Below are 18,620 nucleotides of genomic sequence, written 5' to 3' on the forward strand. Positions count from 1 at the left end.
AAAACATGCATTAATTAACAAATCCCTTTTCTCATGTATAACTCAAAATCTAACATAATAAACTATTTAGATTTCGGAATATATTCTTTAATAACACAATTCAAAATCAAGAATGTATGATTGACTACCATATAAAACTAATTTCCTACACTATCATTCAAGATCTAAAAGGCATATCTCATCTAATAAATCAATAAAAGCATGAAATATCTAATTATAATACATGAATGATAATAAGGTTATAGAATCAACATGAAATGACAATCAATAGGCATTGAAGCTCAAAATAAGGATTCATTGATTTATAACATATCTCAAAATAAGCCCAAATATGGGTTTCCTCTACACCCTAGATACAAAATTTAGCTACTCATGGAATCTAAAATAATATTCATTGAATTCATAAAATAAATGGAATTACAAAAGATTAATGGAAAGAAATCACCAAGAATGTTCCCAATCCATATTCCCATGTATCTCCATTTTGATGTCCAATTTAAGCTCCAAGTATCTCAAGAATATTGCTCAAAACTCCAAATAATAGCTTATTAGAAGATAAAAGAAGAGAAATTTAGAAGAGAGATAGAAGAAGAAGAGATTTTAGAGAAGAAGGTATGAAGAAATTAGAAGGTTAGAAGAAGAAATTAGAAGGAGAAAGAAATTAGAAAGAAAATGTAGAGAAAAGATGAAGGTGGTAGAGAAAGTAGAAGAAAAGAATGGTGGCTAGGGTTTTTAGTTGAGAAGAGGTAGAGAGAAAAGGAGGCTAAGAGAGGATAAGAAGTGGCTTAGAAATTAGGTAAGGAAGCCTTTTGAGAGGGTTTGCAAGTCTCTTTGTTAATGAGGGAGCAAGAGGTATTAAATAGGACGCAAACCCTAGTATGGATGAAAGTTGGTTAAAGTTTCTCAAATCAAAGGCTAATTTATAAATAGGAAATCTTTGAACCGTTAGATTAAAGCATCTCGGGTCTGGACGGTCATAAGTGGAATAGTTGAGGGCAAAAGTGGAAATTCAATAAACCCTAATAAATGTCCTAAATCAGTCACTGGCGGCTGAGAAAAGAAGGGGAAGGCAGCAGCTACAGTGTACCAGGAGACAAAATAGCTATGTTGCATAAGAGACAATAACCGTCGGATGATAAAGGCACAGATCTAAACGGTTAGAGGTACGGGACTATGGAAACTTCGATGAACCGCGATACATGGAATCGGATCAATATCAAGCCTACTTTGCTGAAACCGTTTGTAACATAACTAAGTTACACCCTCCTCCGTTTTGCGCCACGTGTCCCATTATAACAAATGCGTACCCGAGAGTGTACCGAATGCTAACCCCAACTTTGACTTCACATAATTCCCTCGTCCGGACTCCGAATTGACTTCCGTTTTCTCCTACGGGCTCGTCTTGGACTCTATTTTTTACCCATGCAATGAACTTGTCCAAATTACCAAAATGTCCTTGACTCCAAATGACCAAAATACCCTTCATGCATCTTTTCCTCGTTTTTAACCGTTTTTCGCCCTAACTCTCCAAAAGACACCTAATCAAGAAAACCAACCATTTTATTATAATAAAGACTCGAAACCGACTAACTTGGCTAAATTAAACGACTTAGATGGGACATTTTCATGACCCATCAAACATCCCCAAACTTAGATTTTGCTAGTCCTCGAGCAAAACAAAATAAAAGAAAAACCTAACTCACTTTCGGAGGAATCCCGGTTGCATTTAGCATATGCAACAAGCCGTTAAACCCCTAGGTTGCCCTAGTGGACGAGTGTTGTCTCGTGAGGGTTTCCAGAGAATGTACCCACAAAATTCAAAAACATTTCTAAAATACAATAGGGTCCAAAAGCACTCAAAGTCAACTAAGACGGACTAAAAATGTTTATCTCCTAGAAAATTTTAGCAAGCTAATAGGAATCAGTCAAAGTTAACAACACTATACAGACGTTAAAGATCTCTTCACTAATAATCTAGACTCAAAGTGTACGTGACTAGCCACAATGAGAATCACTTCAGTTCCAAGCAGACAAACCCTTGATCCCTATCTTAATACATTTCGCCTCGACTTTGGCCTCACATACGCTCTAAAAGATGAATCACTCAGAAATGGTTCGCTCGTATGTGCGAGTGTGATCACTAAACTTGAACTCAACACATAAAAAGGGTAAGGACAACATTTTAGAACGAATGATCTACGAAAAGGAATATAACCACTAAATGGAATGGGGAAGCTCACTTACCCTTCTCACCCACTCTACCTTATAATAATGCTTCCTAAAGGTCAACGGATACAAGTGATGAGATGGATGGTGATGAGATCCCGAGAATGTCGACGCCTTCAATGCTAGAGAACTTCAAGCAACTTCCATACTTAGCTTTTTTTGCTTCGAACACTTATTTTACATAACAAACTAAAGTTCACATGAACTTTCATACACACTATACTCAATTTCTTTTTCAGAGTTTTTTTTTTTTTTTTTTTTTTTTTTTGTTTTTTTTTTTTTTTTGAAACTCAACTATAAATAATACAAACAATGCAATACCAACACTAGTATTCTCAACAATCAACTTTTTCATTTTTCACACTTTGCTTTCACATTCTTCTTCCTTTACTTTTCATGCCTTCATTCTCGGGATTCATATGATGAATGGATGGTGGAGTATCCGTCTTCCTAAAGTTGACACTATTATCGGGCTTCATGGACTACAAGAGTAAGGTTTATTCGCTATCCTGATGTCACTCCTAGTGGCTATGGAAGTTGAGCACACGAGATCAAATGAGCTCTTTTAACAAAGTTGCGAGGTTGAGTAGCTCTTCACTCTACTCGGAATTAGCGCAGAAGAGTACACTCAAAGGTAATAGAAAGGCTCAGAAATCTCACAAGGGTTAAGTCTCCACTAATGATTAATCTAGTTCACTCAGAACCGTCTACCCTTCACTTTCATAATACTCACATGGCTAGCACACAGACGACCTCAAGACTCGACATTCATGAAGAAACCTTTAACAACCGGATAGTACGATCAACTCGACTCTGAAACTATTAACAAGCCAAAAACAACCATTAGACTCACATTTTCGGTCCAAAATTGAAAAAATTTTGAACCCTCTTGAATTTTCGAAATGAAGGACTTAGCAAAAAGTTCTTCCCTATCCCCAAACTTAAACCGAACATTGTCCCCAATGTTCTGAAGACTATGCCAAAAATAAAAAGATGAGAGGGAAGATATTACCAGACTCCACTGTCCTATATCAGAAGCATGGGTTGCCTCCCAAGAAGCGCTAAGTTTATCGTCTTCAGCCAGACGATGATGTAAGAAAAAGGAAAGAAAAGTTACTGTAAACCTACTGGATTAAGGGTTGATGACTCCCCATACAATAGTAATCGGAAGATTTGAGGGTCAACCCAAAAGATGAAGTATCCAGGAAGGTTCAGTCTCACGTCCATGGAATGATATGGCAGTTTAAGTGAGACTTCCAATGTGAATGATTTATCCCCAAACTTAGATGAAGCAACAATCATTAAGTTTGGCGATAAACTAAAGTTGAAAGACATTGGATAAAATGGATCCTCATAAACATGACAAATTGATTGAGAGACTATGGTAGAGTTCACAAACGATTGCAACGGGGTAACTTGAACTTCCGAGGGACATGGTGCATAACTATTTAAGAGATTGGACTCATCTAGATCAACACTCAAACTAGGAGGTTCTAAAATGACCTCATTGGCTCGTTGTAAAATCACCTCCAAGTTAGGTACTAGCTCATTTGAGTCTGACTTAGGTAAAGACTCTGAAAAACTTTCTAAAATTTCTCTTATTATGATGTCATCGGTGTCCTTAAAGAATTCTAAGGTTTCATCGAAGTCAAATGAGTCATCACTCTCTTTAGACATTTCTGCAAGCCATAACTCATCATCTTCATCTTCTGTAATACCTCCAATTGGACTCAAAAGGGTATCATCATGACTAAGTGTAGTAAAAGATTGAGAATCAAGAAATAATACAGACTCAGCTTTTGGATCTTCTAAAAGTGGCTCAAGAGTTTGCTCAACAATGGACTCGTATGATAATGGAACATTGATGTTGACATGTTTGAACAATTTCACTACCTCATCAGATTGAGGTAACTTCATCGTCTCCATTAGACGCTGAGGGTATGGAGCTCTAGGAACATAAGGTTCAAACGTTGGAGGTGGACTCTCAGACTCACGAGCCTTCTCAGGATTATCACGAGGGTGTAACTTGTTATTCTCAGAAACTCTTACTCTCTTGTCAAGAACTCTACCTCTCCTAAGGGTGGTAACTACATTGGCTTGATCGGGTGGTTGTCTAGCCAATGTACATTCTGATCCCTGCCCTGGTTGGCTCAGAACCTCACCATTTTCTATCTGACTAAAGGCTTCTTGAAGTTGACACACCTGGTTTTTTAGACTAATCAATGTCTGAGTGGTCGCTTGCATAAACTCTGGCGTGTTCATGGTGTCCTCTAATGTCATCTTCTTTTCAGAAGAATGTTGGACACTGGATTGAGCATAAGGATCGCTAGAGGCACCAAACTCAGGATGGTTCATAGAAGTACTAGGTTGACTCTGGTATTGACCTTTAGACCAAGAGAGATTGGGATGATTTCTCCAGCTTGGATTATATGTATTACACACAAATTCTCTCGAAGTTCCCCATTGATGAGATTGCACGGCTAGTTCCTCTAAGAAGGCCATGCCCTCGTCGGCGGTTTTATTAGAAAACCCGCCATTACAGAATGATTCAACCAGGGATATGGTAGGATAATCTAGTCCTTCATACAATATTTGGACTAGTTTCATTTTTCCGAACCCATGGTGTGGACACTCTAGTAAAACATCTTTGAATCTCTCAAGATATGTATGGAGAGACTCTCCTTCGAGTTGCTCAAAATTTAGCAGACTCAGCCTTAAAGCTCTGGTTTTATGCGTGGAAAAGAACTTTTGTAGAAATACACCACTAAGTTCTGCCCACGTAGAAATAGACTCTGGTTTTAAGGCATAAAACCAAGACTTTGCTTTATCCTTTAGAGAAAAAGGGAACAACCTAAGTGTAACGGCATCTATCGAGTTAGGGACGTTCATAGTCTTACATACGTCCTCAAATTCCCTAACATGATAATACGGGTTCTCATTCTCTAGACCACGAAACACTGGAAGCATGTTGATAATCCCTGACTTTATCTGGAAATAAGTGTTAGTCGAGGGTAACCTAATGCATGATGGCTGACAAACCATAGTTGGGTGCATGTAATCTTTGAGAGTCATAGGTTGATTCTCGGTCCTAGCTTGATCAATGTGATCCTCCATAGTCTCGCTTAAAGAAAGGTTTTCAAGTAAAACACTCAAATCAGACTTTTAACAAAATGACCCCTCTCATCACACAACCTAGGAAGCATACACCAAAAGACTAGACAACAGACTCTTTTGATTTTTTTTTTTTATTAAGAGTAACGAAACTACGAAGATCCTAAGGAAAACAACAAAGCAAGCAAGCTGACTCCACCAAGCAACCTAGACACAATCTAGACGACCGGGTAGTCTTTTTCACCTAAAAATTGATCTAGACAGCTTCTACTTCTTACCAAAACTTGAACTATGATTCTTATGAGGAGTTACTCCGTCACAGTACAACGATCAAGAATTGTGTTCTTGGATCGTTCCCTCTTCCTGGGAAAACTCCAAATACTAATCAAGTTCGAGATTTGTCAAGAATGTCCTATAAGCTCGTTACCCTTTGGCCAAAGTCTAAATCGATTTTTAATTTTAAGTGAGGCTTGGGATCGGCGATGTTGTTACCTAGATGGGCAAGAGACCGGTGATGAAATCCGACTCCTATCTTGTAATGGGTTAATGCCTGTAACGCCCCAAGCCTTAGTAGTTATCGATATTGTCCCCGCTTTAACCACCCAGGCCCAAGCCCACACGGGTACGGGGTTTTGTCCTTGGCGAAGGCACCACAAGCCTACCCAAAAGGCCTCGGTACTTACTAAGCTTGAGGTTACACAAATAGCCCAGTCTCTGGACACTCTTGTGAGCAATGTGGGACTATTACAATCCCCCACCCTCAGCGAAGAGCCGTCCTCGGCTCTGATACCACTTTGTAACGCCCCAAGCCTTAGTAGTTATCGATATTGTCCCCGCTTTAACCACCCAGGCCCAAGCCCACACGGGTACGGGGTTTTGTCCTTAGCGAAGGCACCACAAGCCTACCCAAAAGGCCTCGGTACTTACTAAGCTTAAGGTTACACAAATAGCCCAGTCTCTGGACACTCTTGTGAGCAATGTGGGACTATTACAATATCTTTGTAGCGCCCCAAATCCCAAATCTCAAGCTACCGCCTTGAAATCGAAGATTGGAGACCTTCAAACTGGATCCACGAGCAACACCTACCATGAGTGCACAATAATTACCTGAAAAACAAAATAGCTGGGTTAAAACCCAACTGCAGTAGATTTCCTCAAACCTAAGTCTCGGGTAGGCAAGCTCAATCCCCAATCAAGGAAGCATTGCATTCATATTCATTATTGGCATTATCTGAAATTTAACGGTGAATACTAACATAATATATCAGATTTATCCAATCCCTCTCGAAATTAATAATTTATGTCCTTTGATTAACTATTAGGTTTTTCGGTTCTCGTATTATTTTAATCTAATACTAACCCTGATAATACAACGATCTTTCCTTTTTTTTTTTCAGCAGATAGAAAATATCATGCCTTTAACTAAGGTAAACCTTTATGGCCACAAACTTGACATATACGTCGACAAACACATTATGTCGAAAGACACAATCATCAAACTCTCGTTCAGGTATCTCAGACCAATACACAACAAACATTGACTCTTATCAAGAATTACAAACAAGCTCACCATACAATTCAAGTCAACAACACATGACAAGTCAGAAGCGATGATGCTCATAGTAGATCCTCACGTGCATCGCAATCTCAAACAAGCAAATAAAAATAATAATTAACAAACATAGACTCACCACTAGAAGGTATCTACCTAGGAGATACATTGCCTAAAGAACAGAAACCATGTGAATTATCTCAATAAATTCGTCCATCGGAGACTGTTCTGACACCTTGTACGAAAACAATTGTAACTCTTCACTCGGAACTCGGATTAACAAACCGTTTGAACTAATAGAAAGTAGACAAAGAGACCTTTCCAACCATATAAAAATAACATTTAGATTCGTTATATATCTGCACCAGATTCAATTTTAATGTAAACCGACGTGCAGTAGACACTGTTCTGACACCTTGTACGAAAACTATCGTAACTCTTCACTCGGAACTCGTATTAACAAACCGTTTGAACTACTAGAAAGTAGACAAAGAGACCTTTCCAACCATATATAAATCACACTTAGATTCGTTATATATCTGCACCAGATTCAATTTTAATGTAAACCGACGTGCAGTAGACACTGTTCTGACACCTTGTACGAAAACTATCGTAACTCTTCACTCGGAACTCGGATTAACGAACCGTTTGAACTACTAGAAAGTAAACAAACAGACCTTTCCAAACATATAAGAATCACACCGAGATTCTTCATATATCATCACCAGATGTAAGTTGAATTTAGACTGAAATACTGTCCTGTCTATATGTTTTATGAAATTCTAGATAAAACTAATCTGTAAGCCATTTAATCGTTATTTCATGTGATTAACAATACTATACCTATCATGTAATAAATTGAAAGAGCCTACAAAAAAATTAGGAGATAGGAAATCTACCTCTTTTCGCCTTAGATGACTTTAAGACCACAACCATGGCTTGTTCTCTCACTAGAGAAATCTATTTCCATCACTTTTCTTCTTTATTCCTCCTTCCTTCACTAAGGAGCGGCTGCACCCTCTTTCTTTTCTATAGGGTTTCCTCAAAAGTGAAGAGAAATAGGGTTTTTAAACCCACTAGTATTTCATCTAAACAAAACTGACCTAGACTTTTATTATTTCCACCCAATTTGGTATGTCAAGAAAATAGGGGTGTTACAATGCCCTTACTAATATGATAATTAAACTAATAGTTCGACAATCAATTAGCAAGCAAAAAACATCACAAGTACCCACTTACAGGAGATTCGTGGGTGATCAAGAAGTTACCTCCCGTTCAAGACGGGCGACGACCTTTGTAGACGACCCGGGCCACTCTCCCGTGAGTGTTCGAACCCGAGGCTTCGTTTTGGTTTTCGGTTACAATTAACGAGCCCTCTAATTTAGGGTCAAAACGTTTAAACCAAAAATAAAAACTAGAAAGTCTAAAAGTCTCTCTCTCACCAAAAATAAAAAAAATACTAAAAATAAAATGTAAATTTTTCTTCTTGAGCTCCTCTCCTTGTTGCGCCTCTTCCTTCGATCTTTAGCGTTCTACACACCAAAAATGGAAAAGCAAGTCAAAGTGTCCAAAAATAAAAACTTACCAAAAATAAAAACTAATTCAAGATTGAAAATAAAATTAAACTTGTCCCCGGCAGCGGCGCCAAAAACTTGATGGGCCTAAAAGTAGGTCTACTCCCGCAAGTATACGGGGTCAAGTTATAGTATTGAAAATAAGATCGAGTATCGTCCCAAGGACAAGCTATTTTATCTAAATCTCGAATTAAAACCCCCTTTCATTAATTTTGATTCGTTTTTAAGAAACTATTTTAAAAAAAGGAAAGCAATACTAAAAGACTAATAAGAATGAAATCAAGATGAGAAGAAGAATCTAGGGTTTTCGATTTCACCACATAAATGGACTACTTAAAACATGCATTAATTAACAAATTCCTTTTCTCATGTATAACTCAAAATCTAACATAATAAACTATTTAGATTTCGGAATATATTCTTTAATAACACAATTCAAAATCAAGAATGTATGATTGACTACCATATAAAACTAATTTCCTACACTATCATTCAAGATCTAAAAGGCATATCTCATCTAATAAATCAATAAAAGCATGAAATATCTAATTATAATACATGAATGATAATAAGGTTATAGAATCAACATGAAATGACAATCAATAGGCATTGAAGCTCAAAATAAGGATTCATTGATTTATAACATATCTCAAAATAAGCCCAAATATGGGTTTCCTCTACACCCTAGATACAAAATTTAGCTACTCATGGAATCTAAAATAATATTAATTGAATTCATAAAATAAATGGAATTACAAAAGATTAATGGAAAGAAATCACCAAGAATGTTCCCAATCCATATTCCCATGTATCTCCATTTTGATGTCCAATTTAAGCTCCAAGTATCTCAAGAATATTGCTCAAAACTCCAAATAATAGCTTATTAGAAGATAAAAGAAGAGAAATTTAGAAGAGAGATAGAAGAAGAAGAGATTTTAGAGAAGAAGGTATGAAGAAATTAGAAGGTTAGAAGAAGAAATTAGAAGGAGAAAGAAATTAGAAAGAAAATGTAGAGAAAAGATGAAGGTGGTAGAGAAAGTAGAAGAAAAGAATGGTGGCTAGGGTTTTTAGTTGAGAAGAGGTAGAGAGAAAAGGAGGCTAAGAGAGGATAAGAAGTGGCTTAGAAATTAGGTAAGGAAGCCTTTTGAGAGGGTTTGCAAGTCTCTTTGTTAATGAGGGAGCAAGAGGTATTAAATAGGACGCAAACCCTAGTATGGATGAAAGTTGGTTAAAGTTTCTCAAATCAAAGGCTAATTTATAAATAGGAAATCTTTGAACCGTTAGATTAAAGCATCTCGGGTCTGGACGGTCATAAGTGGAATAGTTGAGGGCAAAAGTGGAAATTCAATAAACCCTAATAAATGTCCTAAATCAGTCACTGGCGGCTGAGAAAAGAAGGGGAAGGCAACAGCTAGAGTGTACCAGGAGACAAAATAGCTATGTTGCATAAGAGACAATAACCGTCGGATGATAAAGGCACAGATCTAAACGGTTAGAGGTACGGGACTATGGAAACTTCGATGAACCGCGATACATGGAATCGGATCAATATCAAGCCTACTTTGCTGAAACCGTTTGTAACATAACTAAGTTACACCCTCCTCCGTTTTGCGCCACGTGTCCCATTATAACAAATGCGTACCCGAGAGTGTACCGAATGCTAACCCCAACTTTGACTTCACATAATTCCCTCGTCCGGACTCCGAATTGACTTCCGTTTTCTCCTACGGGCTCGTCTTGGACTCTATTTTTTACCCATGCAATGAACTTGTCCAAATTACCAAAATGTCCTTGACTCCAAATGACCAAAATACCCTTCATGCATCTTTTCCTCGTTTTTAACCGTTTTTCGCCCTAACTCTCCAAAAGACACCTAATCAAGAAAACCAACCATTTTATTATAATAAAGACTCGAAACCGACTAACTTGGCTAAATTAAACGACTTAGATGGGACATTTTCATGACCCATCAATAAGACAAGAAGTTCATGGAACAAGGTATAAAGGCACCATCTAAAGGCCAATTAAACCCAATTAGTACATCATTTTTTAAAAGTACCCTTGTTTTCCTATGTTTCTATCAAACACTTCAAACTTGATTTTCATACGAAAAACTTGATTTTCTTACCCATTAGAAAATGTTGGATTTTCTTACTCAGACATTCCCGCGTAACAAATGAACCCTTAGTCATCTTTTCATTTAAAACCCTCGTTACTTGTTTCGTTTTAGCCTTTTAGTCCATTTTATCATTTTTTGCTCGTATCTTAGTTACAATTGTCGTCTCTGTGGATCGACCTCGGTTTTACCGGGTACTACTTGATACCTCCACTTGGATTTGCACTTTTTTGGGCGCATTAAGCATGCTCTTTAGGTCGACGGTCTTCCTCCCGCCCCTTCTCCTAGGTGGGTCCCTTTCGGGTGGAATCTTTGCAGTTTCTTTTATCTTTCTGTAATTTTCTTTTTGCCATATATTTAACCCTTTCGATGACAAAGTAGGTGGTTCATCTTTGGCTATCTCCCTCAGTATGATGTCTTAACGCAATCCTCTTTTCCGAGCTATGTGAATGACTTTAGAGCCCTAGTAGGGTATTTGGACCATTTCATTCTGAAACCTCTGCTAGTAGTCAATCAACAGTTCTCCCTTCCGCTGAACAATGTTGAACAAATCTTTTTTGATTTTATCCATTATTCGGCTTCCCTAAAATGCCAAGTAAAGAGCTGAAACGAGCTCATTGAATAAGTGGTAGATCTGGGCACCAGAGCTTTGTACCATGACTGGGAAGGTCCCTTCAAGAATGTTTGGAAGACCAAACACCAAATCGATTTCTTAGTGGTGTTCATTCTCATTAAGGAGATGTAATCCTGCACAAACACATCCTAGTGGTCCAAGTGAGGACACTTGAAGTTTTTGGGCCTCTTAGCTTCAAGTATTTCAGGGTTTAACGGGGCAAGGTTCATTCTGCTCTTTTGATGCGTTTTTCTCCTCATATATTCTGGTAAGCTCAGACACCTGATGGAAGATAAAATCACCTATCGATGGCTCGTCCAACTCATCTATTGTTAAGTGGGACGGACCGACCTAATCTGCGTCAGTCTCTACCCCATTGGGATGGTCTTACCACTATGATCTTTGTCTCGATCCACTGTCTCTTTGCTTAGTAGTCCTATAGCTTCTGAGATGCTTTGACCAGAACGAGGTGCTCAACTTAGTCATCTGTTGTCCCGCTTCCTGAATCCTCTTTACGAACGCCGCCTCTTTTCGGTCTTTAGAGATCATTTTTTGAACCTTCCATGTGTTTTCGGCGTTTCGCAATTTTTCGCCTTTGTGATGTTCAACCTCTGCGACCAACTCTCCGACTCTAGAGTTTTCAGCCCCATTCTTACTGTCTTCCTAGGAAGATATTCTAATATGTATAAATAACCTTAAAAGAAAGCGTTAGGGGTATTTTCGAGTGGAATCGAGTTGAGAATTTGAATCACCGAACGATGATATTTGCTAGAGTGAGCCATCCTTCTAGCGCTAATTTGTTGATGTCAAAATTTGTCACTCCTGTATCAATCAGAATAATGAATCCCCAACTTTAGATCCCGTTGTGATTGGTGAGACTGCTTTGTTGTATCCCGCTACAATCAATCCTGTTCCCGCTTCTGTAACTTTGAACTTGAGAGAAAACCTATAAAGAGCTCGAAAACCTCTCTGACGCTCAAGACAATCAAATTGCTCTTGCGGTTAAAGAATTAAGTATTGAGTAAACTGTGGAGTTCATGCCTTATTCAAGATGATTTGGTTACCTTTTATAGGCTTCTTTGGCTGATTATTAAGAGGTGGTGTAATTGAGGCGCTTGAGATCCACCATGTTTGATTGAAACTGCTATTTCGTAGTTAGAAGATATTAGGATTTCTATCTGAGGTTATTCTGTATCTTTGATATTTAGGAGATCATCTGCTTTAGGATCCTTGATAGATATGTTCGCGAGTTGATAGATCTGGGAGATGTTTCCTCCTCCAAAGAATCTTGAAGCTGATGCACCCGAAAAGGTTACACACCCAAGCGGAGGTATCAAGTAGTAACCAGTAAAACCGGAGTCAATCCAAGGATAGGAAGGTAGTTTGGATGTCGAAGGGTCTTATCCTCCGGTCTAGATATCAAATGCTAACTTAGACTAAAAAGGAAGGGAAACAAAGATAAATGGGGGCGGGTTTGATTATGAGAGTAACAAAAAGAATAAAGCAAGCAAGTAAACAAACTAAATAATAAAAGTAAACGGGCGAGAGAGATTCGAGAGTGTCGGAGAAACAAGAGTCGGGAGGCAACAAGAGTCGGGAAATAAATAAGTGAGAGAGGTGTCGAACCGAGAATTCGATAATGATATACCTACAACTATGTATGGTACGATCTAATGTTTCAAAGTATAACCGATGTTCGACTCCTAAGGTGATGTCTATAAGCACTATGTATATCCGGAGATCATACTTAGTCAAACAAACATCATAATCGGTTTATCCCGAGTCAACGAAAGTGTTGTCTAGTCGCCTAACTATGTGAAGTGCATGACAAGACACATGAAAGTATGCATGGACTACGATCGATATCGAATACTTTGTTTCGTCTATTAACTATGCGAAGTGCTTGACAAGACACATGAAAATACGATCAAAACGATAATCGAATTGAATGAACATCAATTCATAATCAAAACATCAAATCATATTAAACATAATCACGAATTCATCACATTTCATCTCATATAATCGACACACTAAAGTTAGCTAAACATGGTGATTGGATAAGAAATGAAAAGAAAATGATGAGAGAATCCCCCTTTTTCGATGTAGTTCGAGGCTAAGATCGTCGGAAAATATAAGTTTTTAGTTGCAGCCGATCTCCCCTTAGCAATTTTTTGGGTTCCCCATAGCGACCACCATCATCTTCTCCATTTAGAACACAACCTCCATTAAAGCTAACCCTAGCTTTCTCTCTCTAGAAATTTCTAACCCAAAATCAAATCAAACCACATAGGTAGCTAGCCAAGGACATGTGAAGCAAAAGCCCCATGGTTTCGGATCAAGAAGGTTGCCGGAAAACTCAAAAAAATCCGGTCAAAGAGTGAAGAAATCCGGCCAAAAATCGAGATCCGGCCAAATGAGTGTTGTCCGAGCCTTGCAACTCCAGCCCGAGCTGTGGACGCGTCCCGTGGAATCCGTCCCGAGTTGGTCGCATCCCATCTTGGGAGAAGAAATCCCGAGCTGCTCCAATGGAGCTCGGGCTGCTGCCTTGTGTCTGGAGCTGCTGTGAAGAACGGCCCGTGCTAGCCTGCTTGCGGTTGCTCCCGTTCAAGCCTGCTGCTCCAGCCCGAGCATGCTGCTGCCGGCTTCCCGAGCAGCTCGAACTGCTGCCGTGCAGCCCGAGCTGCTGTCGGCCAAGGCTGGGCCGACCTAATGTGTTGGCCGGCCTATGCTTGGCCGGCTCTCGTCCTTCCTACTCCCTTTCTAACTCTCAACCCTTCAAGCTCTTGAACCAAAACCCTAAAGTTTCTAGCCTCCTTCTCCTCTCTCTCTTGCTTGGTTCTTTTCTTTTCAAGCTAGAAGATGATGAATAGTAACTCTCACTTGTGTTTACTACTCAAACCTTAAGGTCCCTTGACTTAGTCAACTTCTTTAGACTATGTTGACTTGGATCCATAAAGAGAGGGTGTCCATATAATTCTTCCTTGTCATTCTTCCTTGGGCTCTTGGGCTTTGATTTAGAAACCAAGAGAGTGCCTCCATCCTTGTCTCTACATCTTCAAATTCTCACAAAGGACTAGAATACCCTCGGACTTCTTTCTTTCATATCTTCTCCGTCCGCACTCCGAATTGAATACCGTTTTCACCGTCGGACTCTTCATTGACTATACTTGTCATTTGATTTGCTTGAGGTCTTTTTCTCTCATTTCCGGCACATGAAATGATAGTGACAATTAGTTCCCTTTATTCCGATTTTCATGTCTAACTTCAAAATAGGTACCTAACATGAAAAACACATAAAATATTATTGATAACACTCGAAAAGGAATAATTAGTCTAAGTTAGGCTCTCCAAATATGACATTTTAGTGTCACATCAGAAACCCAGTTAGTTAAATACTTAGGATCCTCACTGGCTAGGATCACATATCTGTAATCCAGTAGGTTAAATCTTTTCTATTTTTTTGAATCATCTGTTTCGTCTGGCTGAAGACGTTAAACTTAGCGCTTTCAGGGAGGCAACCCACGCTTGGGAATTCCGAATCAGGTAATATCTTTTCCTTCACCCTGTTATTTTTTTTGCATAGTCTTCAGAACATTGAGGACAATGTTCGGTTTAAGTTTGGGGATAAGGGAATGAATTTTTTTGCTAAGTCCTTATTTCAAAAATTCAAAAGGGTTCAAAATTTTTCAAAACTTTAAATCTTTGGATTGAAAATGTGAGTCTAGTTATTTTTGCTTGTTAATAGTTATAGAGTCCAGTTGGTTGTACTACACTTTTGCCAAAGGTTTTTCCACGAATTTCGATTCTTGAGGTTGTCTGTGCACTAGCCATGTGAGTGTTAGATAGGTGACGAGTAGACTTTTCTGAGAGAACTTAATCGATCATTAGTGGAGACTTAACCTATGTGAGATTCTGAGCCTTTCTTTTTTTTTGCTTTGAGTGATCTCTTCTGCGCTAACTCCGAGTAGAGTGAAGAGCTACTCAACCTCGTAATGTTAAAAGAGCTCACTTGAGCTCAAATTTTACAACCACTAGGGATGTTATCAGGAAAGTAAACCTTTCTCTTGTAGTTGAGAAACTTGAAAACAGTGTCAACTAGAGGAAGATAGAAATCCATTTGTTAGAACCCTGAGAATAAGGCATGAAGCAAAGTAGAGAGAATTATACCCAAGGAAAGTGTTAAGAAAGTGTGTTGTGTATTTTGAGTTTTATTACCAGAAGCGTATTGAAAAAAAAAAAAACAAAAAAAAAAAAAAAAAAAAGAAGAAAAGAAATAGAAAAATCAAAGAAAAATGTGTTTGTTTAGTTTAAGTGTTAATCCCTTGAAGTAGTTCTTGAAGATTTGAAGACGTCGAGTTCTCGGGAGTTCTAGTTCATCATTATAGTCTATTGACCTCTAGGAAGCATTGTTAGATGGTTGATCAGGTGAGAAGAGTTGGTTAGCTTCCCGATTCCGTATAAGTGGTTGTTTCCTTTCTATGAGATCAGTCGTTTACCAAAAATTTAGTCCGTCTTTTTCATGTGTTGAGTTTTCCTTCATATTCATACTAACACATAGAGTGAACCATTCTGAGTGACTTTGATTTTTTGAGTGTATGACCGTGAGGCAGTAGTCGAGGCGAAATGTATCGAGACGGTAATCAAAGTCTTGTCTTTTCATAACCGAAATGATACTTATATTGGCTGGTCAGGTGCGCTTCGGGTCTTGATTACTAGTGAATGGATTTTTAGCATTTGTATGGTTTGGTCGACTTAGATTTCATTTATATTAACTTTCGAAAGTCTACCGGATAAACATTTTTAGTCCATATCATATTTAGACCCTATTGGATTTTGAAATTTCTGAATTTTGTGGGTATATTCACTGCAAACCCTCACGAGACAAAACTCGTCCTCTAGGGGCAACCTAGAGGTTTAACGGCTTGTTGCACGTGTTAAGTGCAATCGTGATTCCCTACGAAAGTGGTGAAAGTAGTTTAGTTTTATTTTTCTGTTTTGCTCGAGGACTAGCAAAATCTAAGTTTGGGGATGTTTGATGAGTCATGAAAATGCCTCATTTGAATCTCTTAACTCGGGTTAGTTAGTCAATTTCAAGCAGTTACTCTGATGAATTACTTGTTTCTCTTACTCAGGTGGTTTCTATGGAATTGAGCACAGAAAATGGTTAAAAACGAGAGAAAGACGCACGAAACGGCAATTTGGTCATTTGGATATTCTGGTAATTAGGTCAATATTGATAATCGGGTGAAAAGTAGAGTCTGAGACGAGCCCATGGGTGAAAACAGAAGTCGAATCGGAGTCCCGATGAAGGATATAGACCGGGTCAAAGTTTGGTCAAATCAGAACTATCAGTGACACGTGGCTGCAGATGGGGATGTTTGTACAAAGTTTCGGTACAATGGTCGGGCTCAAGCAGGGAATTCCGGTGTACTTTTGAGGCCTGATTCTATGTATTGAGTTGCAAGATAATAATTTTCCCTTGATGCCAGGTAGTAAACACGGGATTCTAAGAAGTACACTACAGTGCTCTTGGATGCAAGATACTAGTATGGTCCCGAGTGCTCCACACCGCACATGAAGTGATCCGACGGCTGCTGGAGTTGTTTACTGAATCTGTTGGACTCCGAGGTGGGTTGCAAATTCTATTTCTGCTCCGAGATGCATGGAATCTACTCCGTTGAGGATTTTCTTTCCTCTCCTTCGTCTCTTATCTCTTTTAGATGGAAACTGTTCAACACAGTTTGAGAGAGAGACCCGAGAGAGATTCTTAACTAAAAGAGAGAAATCCGATTATTTCTCTCTTTCTCTCGTCTTTAACCTCTGAATATTTGTAGTAGAGAGAGAAAGTGAAGATTGAAATAAGATCTCGGGTGAGGAAGATAACACATGAGTTGATTGGAAAGTCAGAGAGAGAAAGAGAGATTGATGGAAGGATTCGATTGTTGTTCTTAGAAGGAGATAAACTATATAGAGAAAGCTGGAGATGTCAAAGATTTGGAACAAAGAAGGAAAGGAAGTTGAAGATAATCAAATAGAGAGAAAGAGAGATATTGGTGAAGATTTTGAATGGGATTTTTATAGCCGAAGATTCTCAGATTATAAAAAAAAAGATTTGGTTCGGCTTCTTCACTGGATATAAAAACAAAGTTACTTCTTCTATCAACAGGATCTCGGTTTTGGGGGTTCTCTCTTAGCTCAACTAAACAGAATTTATTAGACAGAGAGAGAGAGAGAAATTGAAGAACAGAGAGAGAGAGATTAGAGAGAGATCATCATTATCTTCTTCTTCTTCTGCTTCTGTTGTGTTTCAGTAAATTAAGAGAGAGAGAGAGAGAGAGAGAGAGAGAGAAAGAGTGAGAAGTTTATTAAACTTGTTTTATTTTGATTGATTTCATTAATATAGTTTTATTCTTTTCATTTATATTGGATAAAAAGAGAGAAAAAACGGATTATATTAGAGAAAGAGAGAGATTACAGAAAGCTAGAGAGAGAAAAAGAGTTGGAGAAGATGAGAAAACAGTTGGGAAAATAATTTTCCAACAGAGAAAATATTTCCGAGAAGACGAGAAAATCGTTTTCCCTAAGGGTATGTTTGTCTGTAAACAGTAAAAACAAAAGGAAAATATCTCCCTTAGGGGTGCGTTTGGCTGCAGACAGGAAATCATTTCCAGCGAAAGTTTAGTTTTCTCCCTATTTCTCTTTTACTCTTTATATGTACTTTAATCTCGTATTATGATTATCTAATCTTCTAATCTAGGGTTAATGATGAAACCATATTCAAATTATTAATCGGGGTTTTAACGAAAACATCTCCCGAAATTAGGATAGTTCATTATCTGAAATTCTGAGTTATAAAAAGAAAGTGATTTAATTTGACTAAATATTTATTATTAAAAATGATTTTATGTGGTGGAATCCTAAACCCTAGAATCCTCTCCCCATTTGAGTTCATTTTCATTTCCGTAATTTTAGTTTAATATTTTATTTATTTTATTTTAAAAACGAAAACCAAATCATTTTAAAATCTTATTACTTCCTAATTTTAGAATAGGTTTAACTAGTCTCTGAGGAACGAACTGGTCTTACCGGAATTTATTACAACTTGACACCCGTGCACTTGCGGGTGTAAACCTATTTAGGAAACTTTCTAGGCCCATCAGCCGCCTACAACAATCTTACCTACTCCTCTGTTTTGGGGTTGAGTTGCAGACCGGGTTGTATTTGTGTCGGAGAAGGGCTTAAGGCACCTAGGACAATCGTGCCTACTCCTCTATTTTGGGGTTGAGTTGCAGACCTGGTTGTATGGAGTTGACTCACGGGCTTTTAGTCTTATCTTGACTCATTGACTTTTGGATCATCAGTTTCGTTAAGATGATAAAACTAAGGGTATCAAATTTTGCTACAGCGTGTGTTATCAAGTTTCAA

General features: G+C 38.2%; 1 protein-coding gene across 2 annotated transcripts; it reads right to left on the reverse strand.

Moving 5' to 3' along the window:
- Nucleotides 1–274: 274 nt before the first annotated feature.
- LOC147544446 (uncharacterized) lies at nt 275–8,486 on the reverse strand. Of its 2 annotated transcripts, none has more exons than XM_086637289.1 (2): nt 8,048–8,486; nt 275–5,887 (listed from the first exon to the last, which is right to left on the reverse strand). In XM_086637289.1, exon 2 carries the CDS (start codon nt 5,338–5,340, stop codon nt 3,340–3,342), a length of 2,001 nt encoding a protein of 666 aa, XP_086493415.1. In that variant the 5' UTR covers nt 5,341–5,887; nt 8,048–8,486; the 3' UTR covers nt 275–3,339. The 2 variants fall into 2 exon arrangements, with proteins under 2 accessions (XP_086493415.1, XP_086493414.1); XM_086637288.1 differs by having other exon boundaries at nt 8,053–8,469.
- Between the last annotated feature and the right edge of the window lie 10,134 nt (nt 8,487–18,620).

The sequence above is a fragment of the Eschscholzia californica genome, unplaced genomic scaffold, assembly GCF_041429995.1.
Source record: "Eschscholzia californica isolate CP2 unplaced genomic scaffold, dmEscCali1.0.p SCAF_4, whole genome shotgun sequence".
In the NCBI taxonomy this organism is placed as follows: domain Eukaryota; kingdom Viridiplantae; phylum Streptophyta; class Magnoliopsida; order Ranunculales; family Papaveraceae; genus Eschscholzia; species Eschscholzia californica.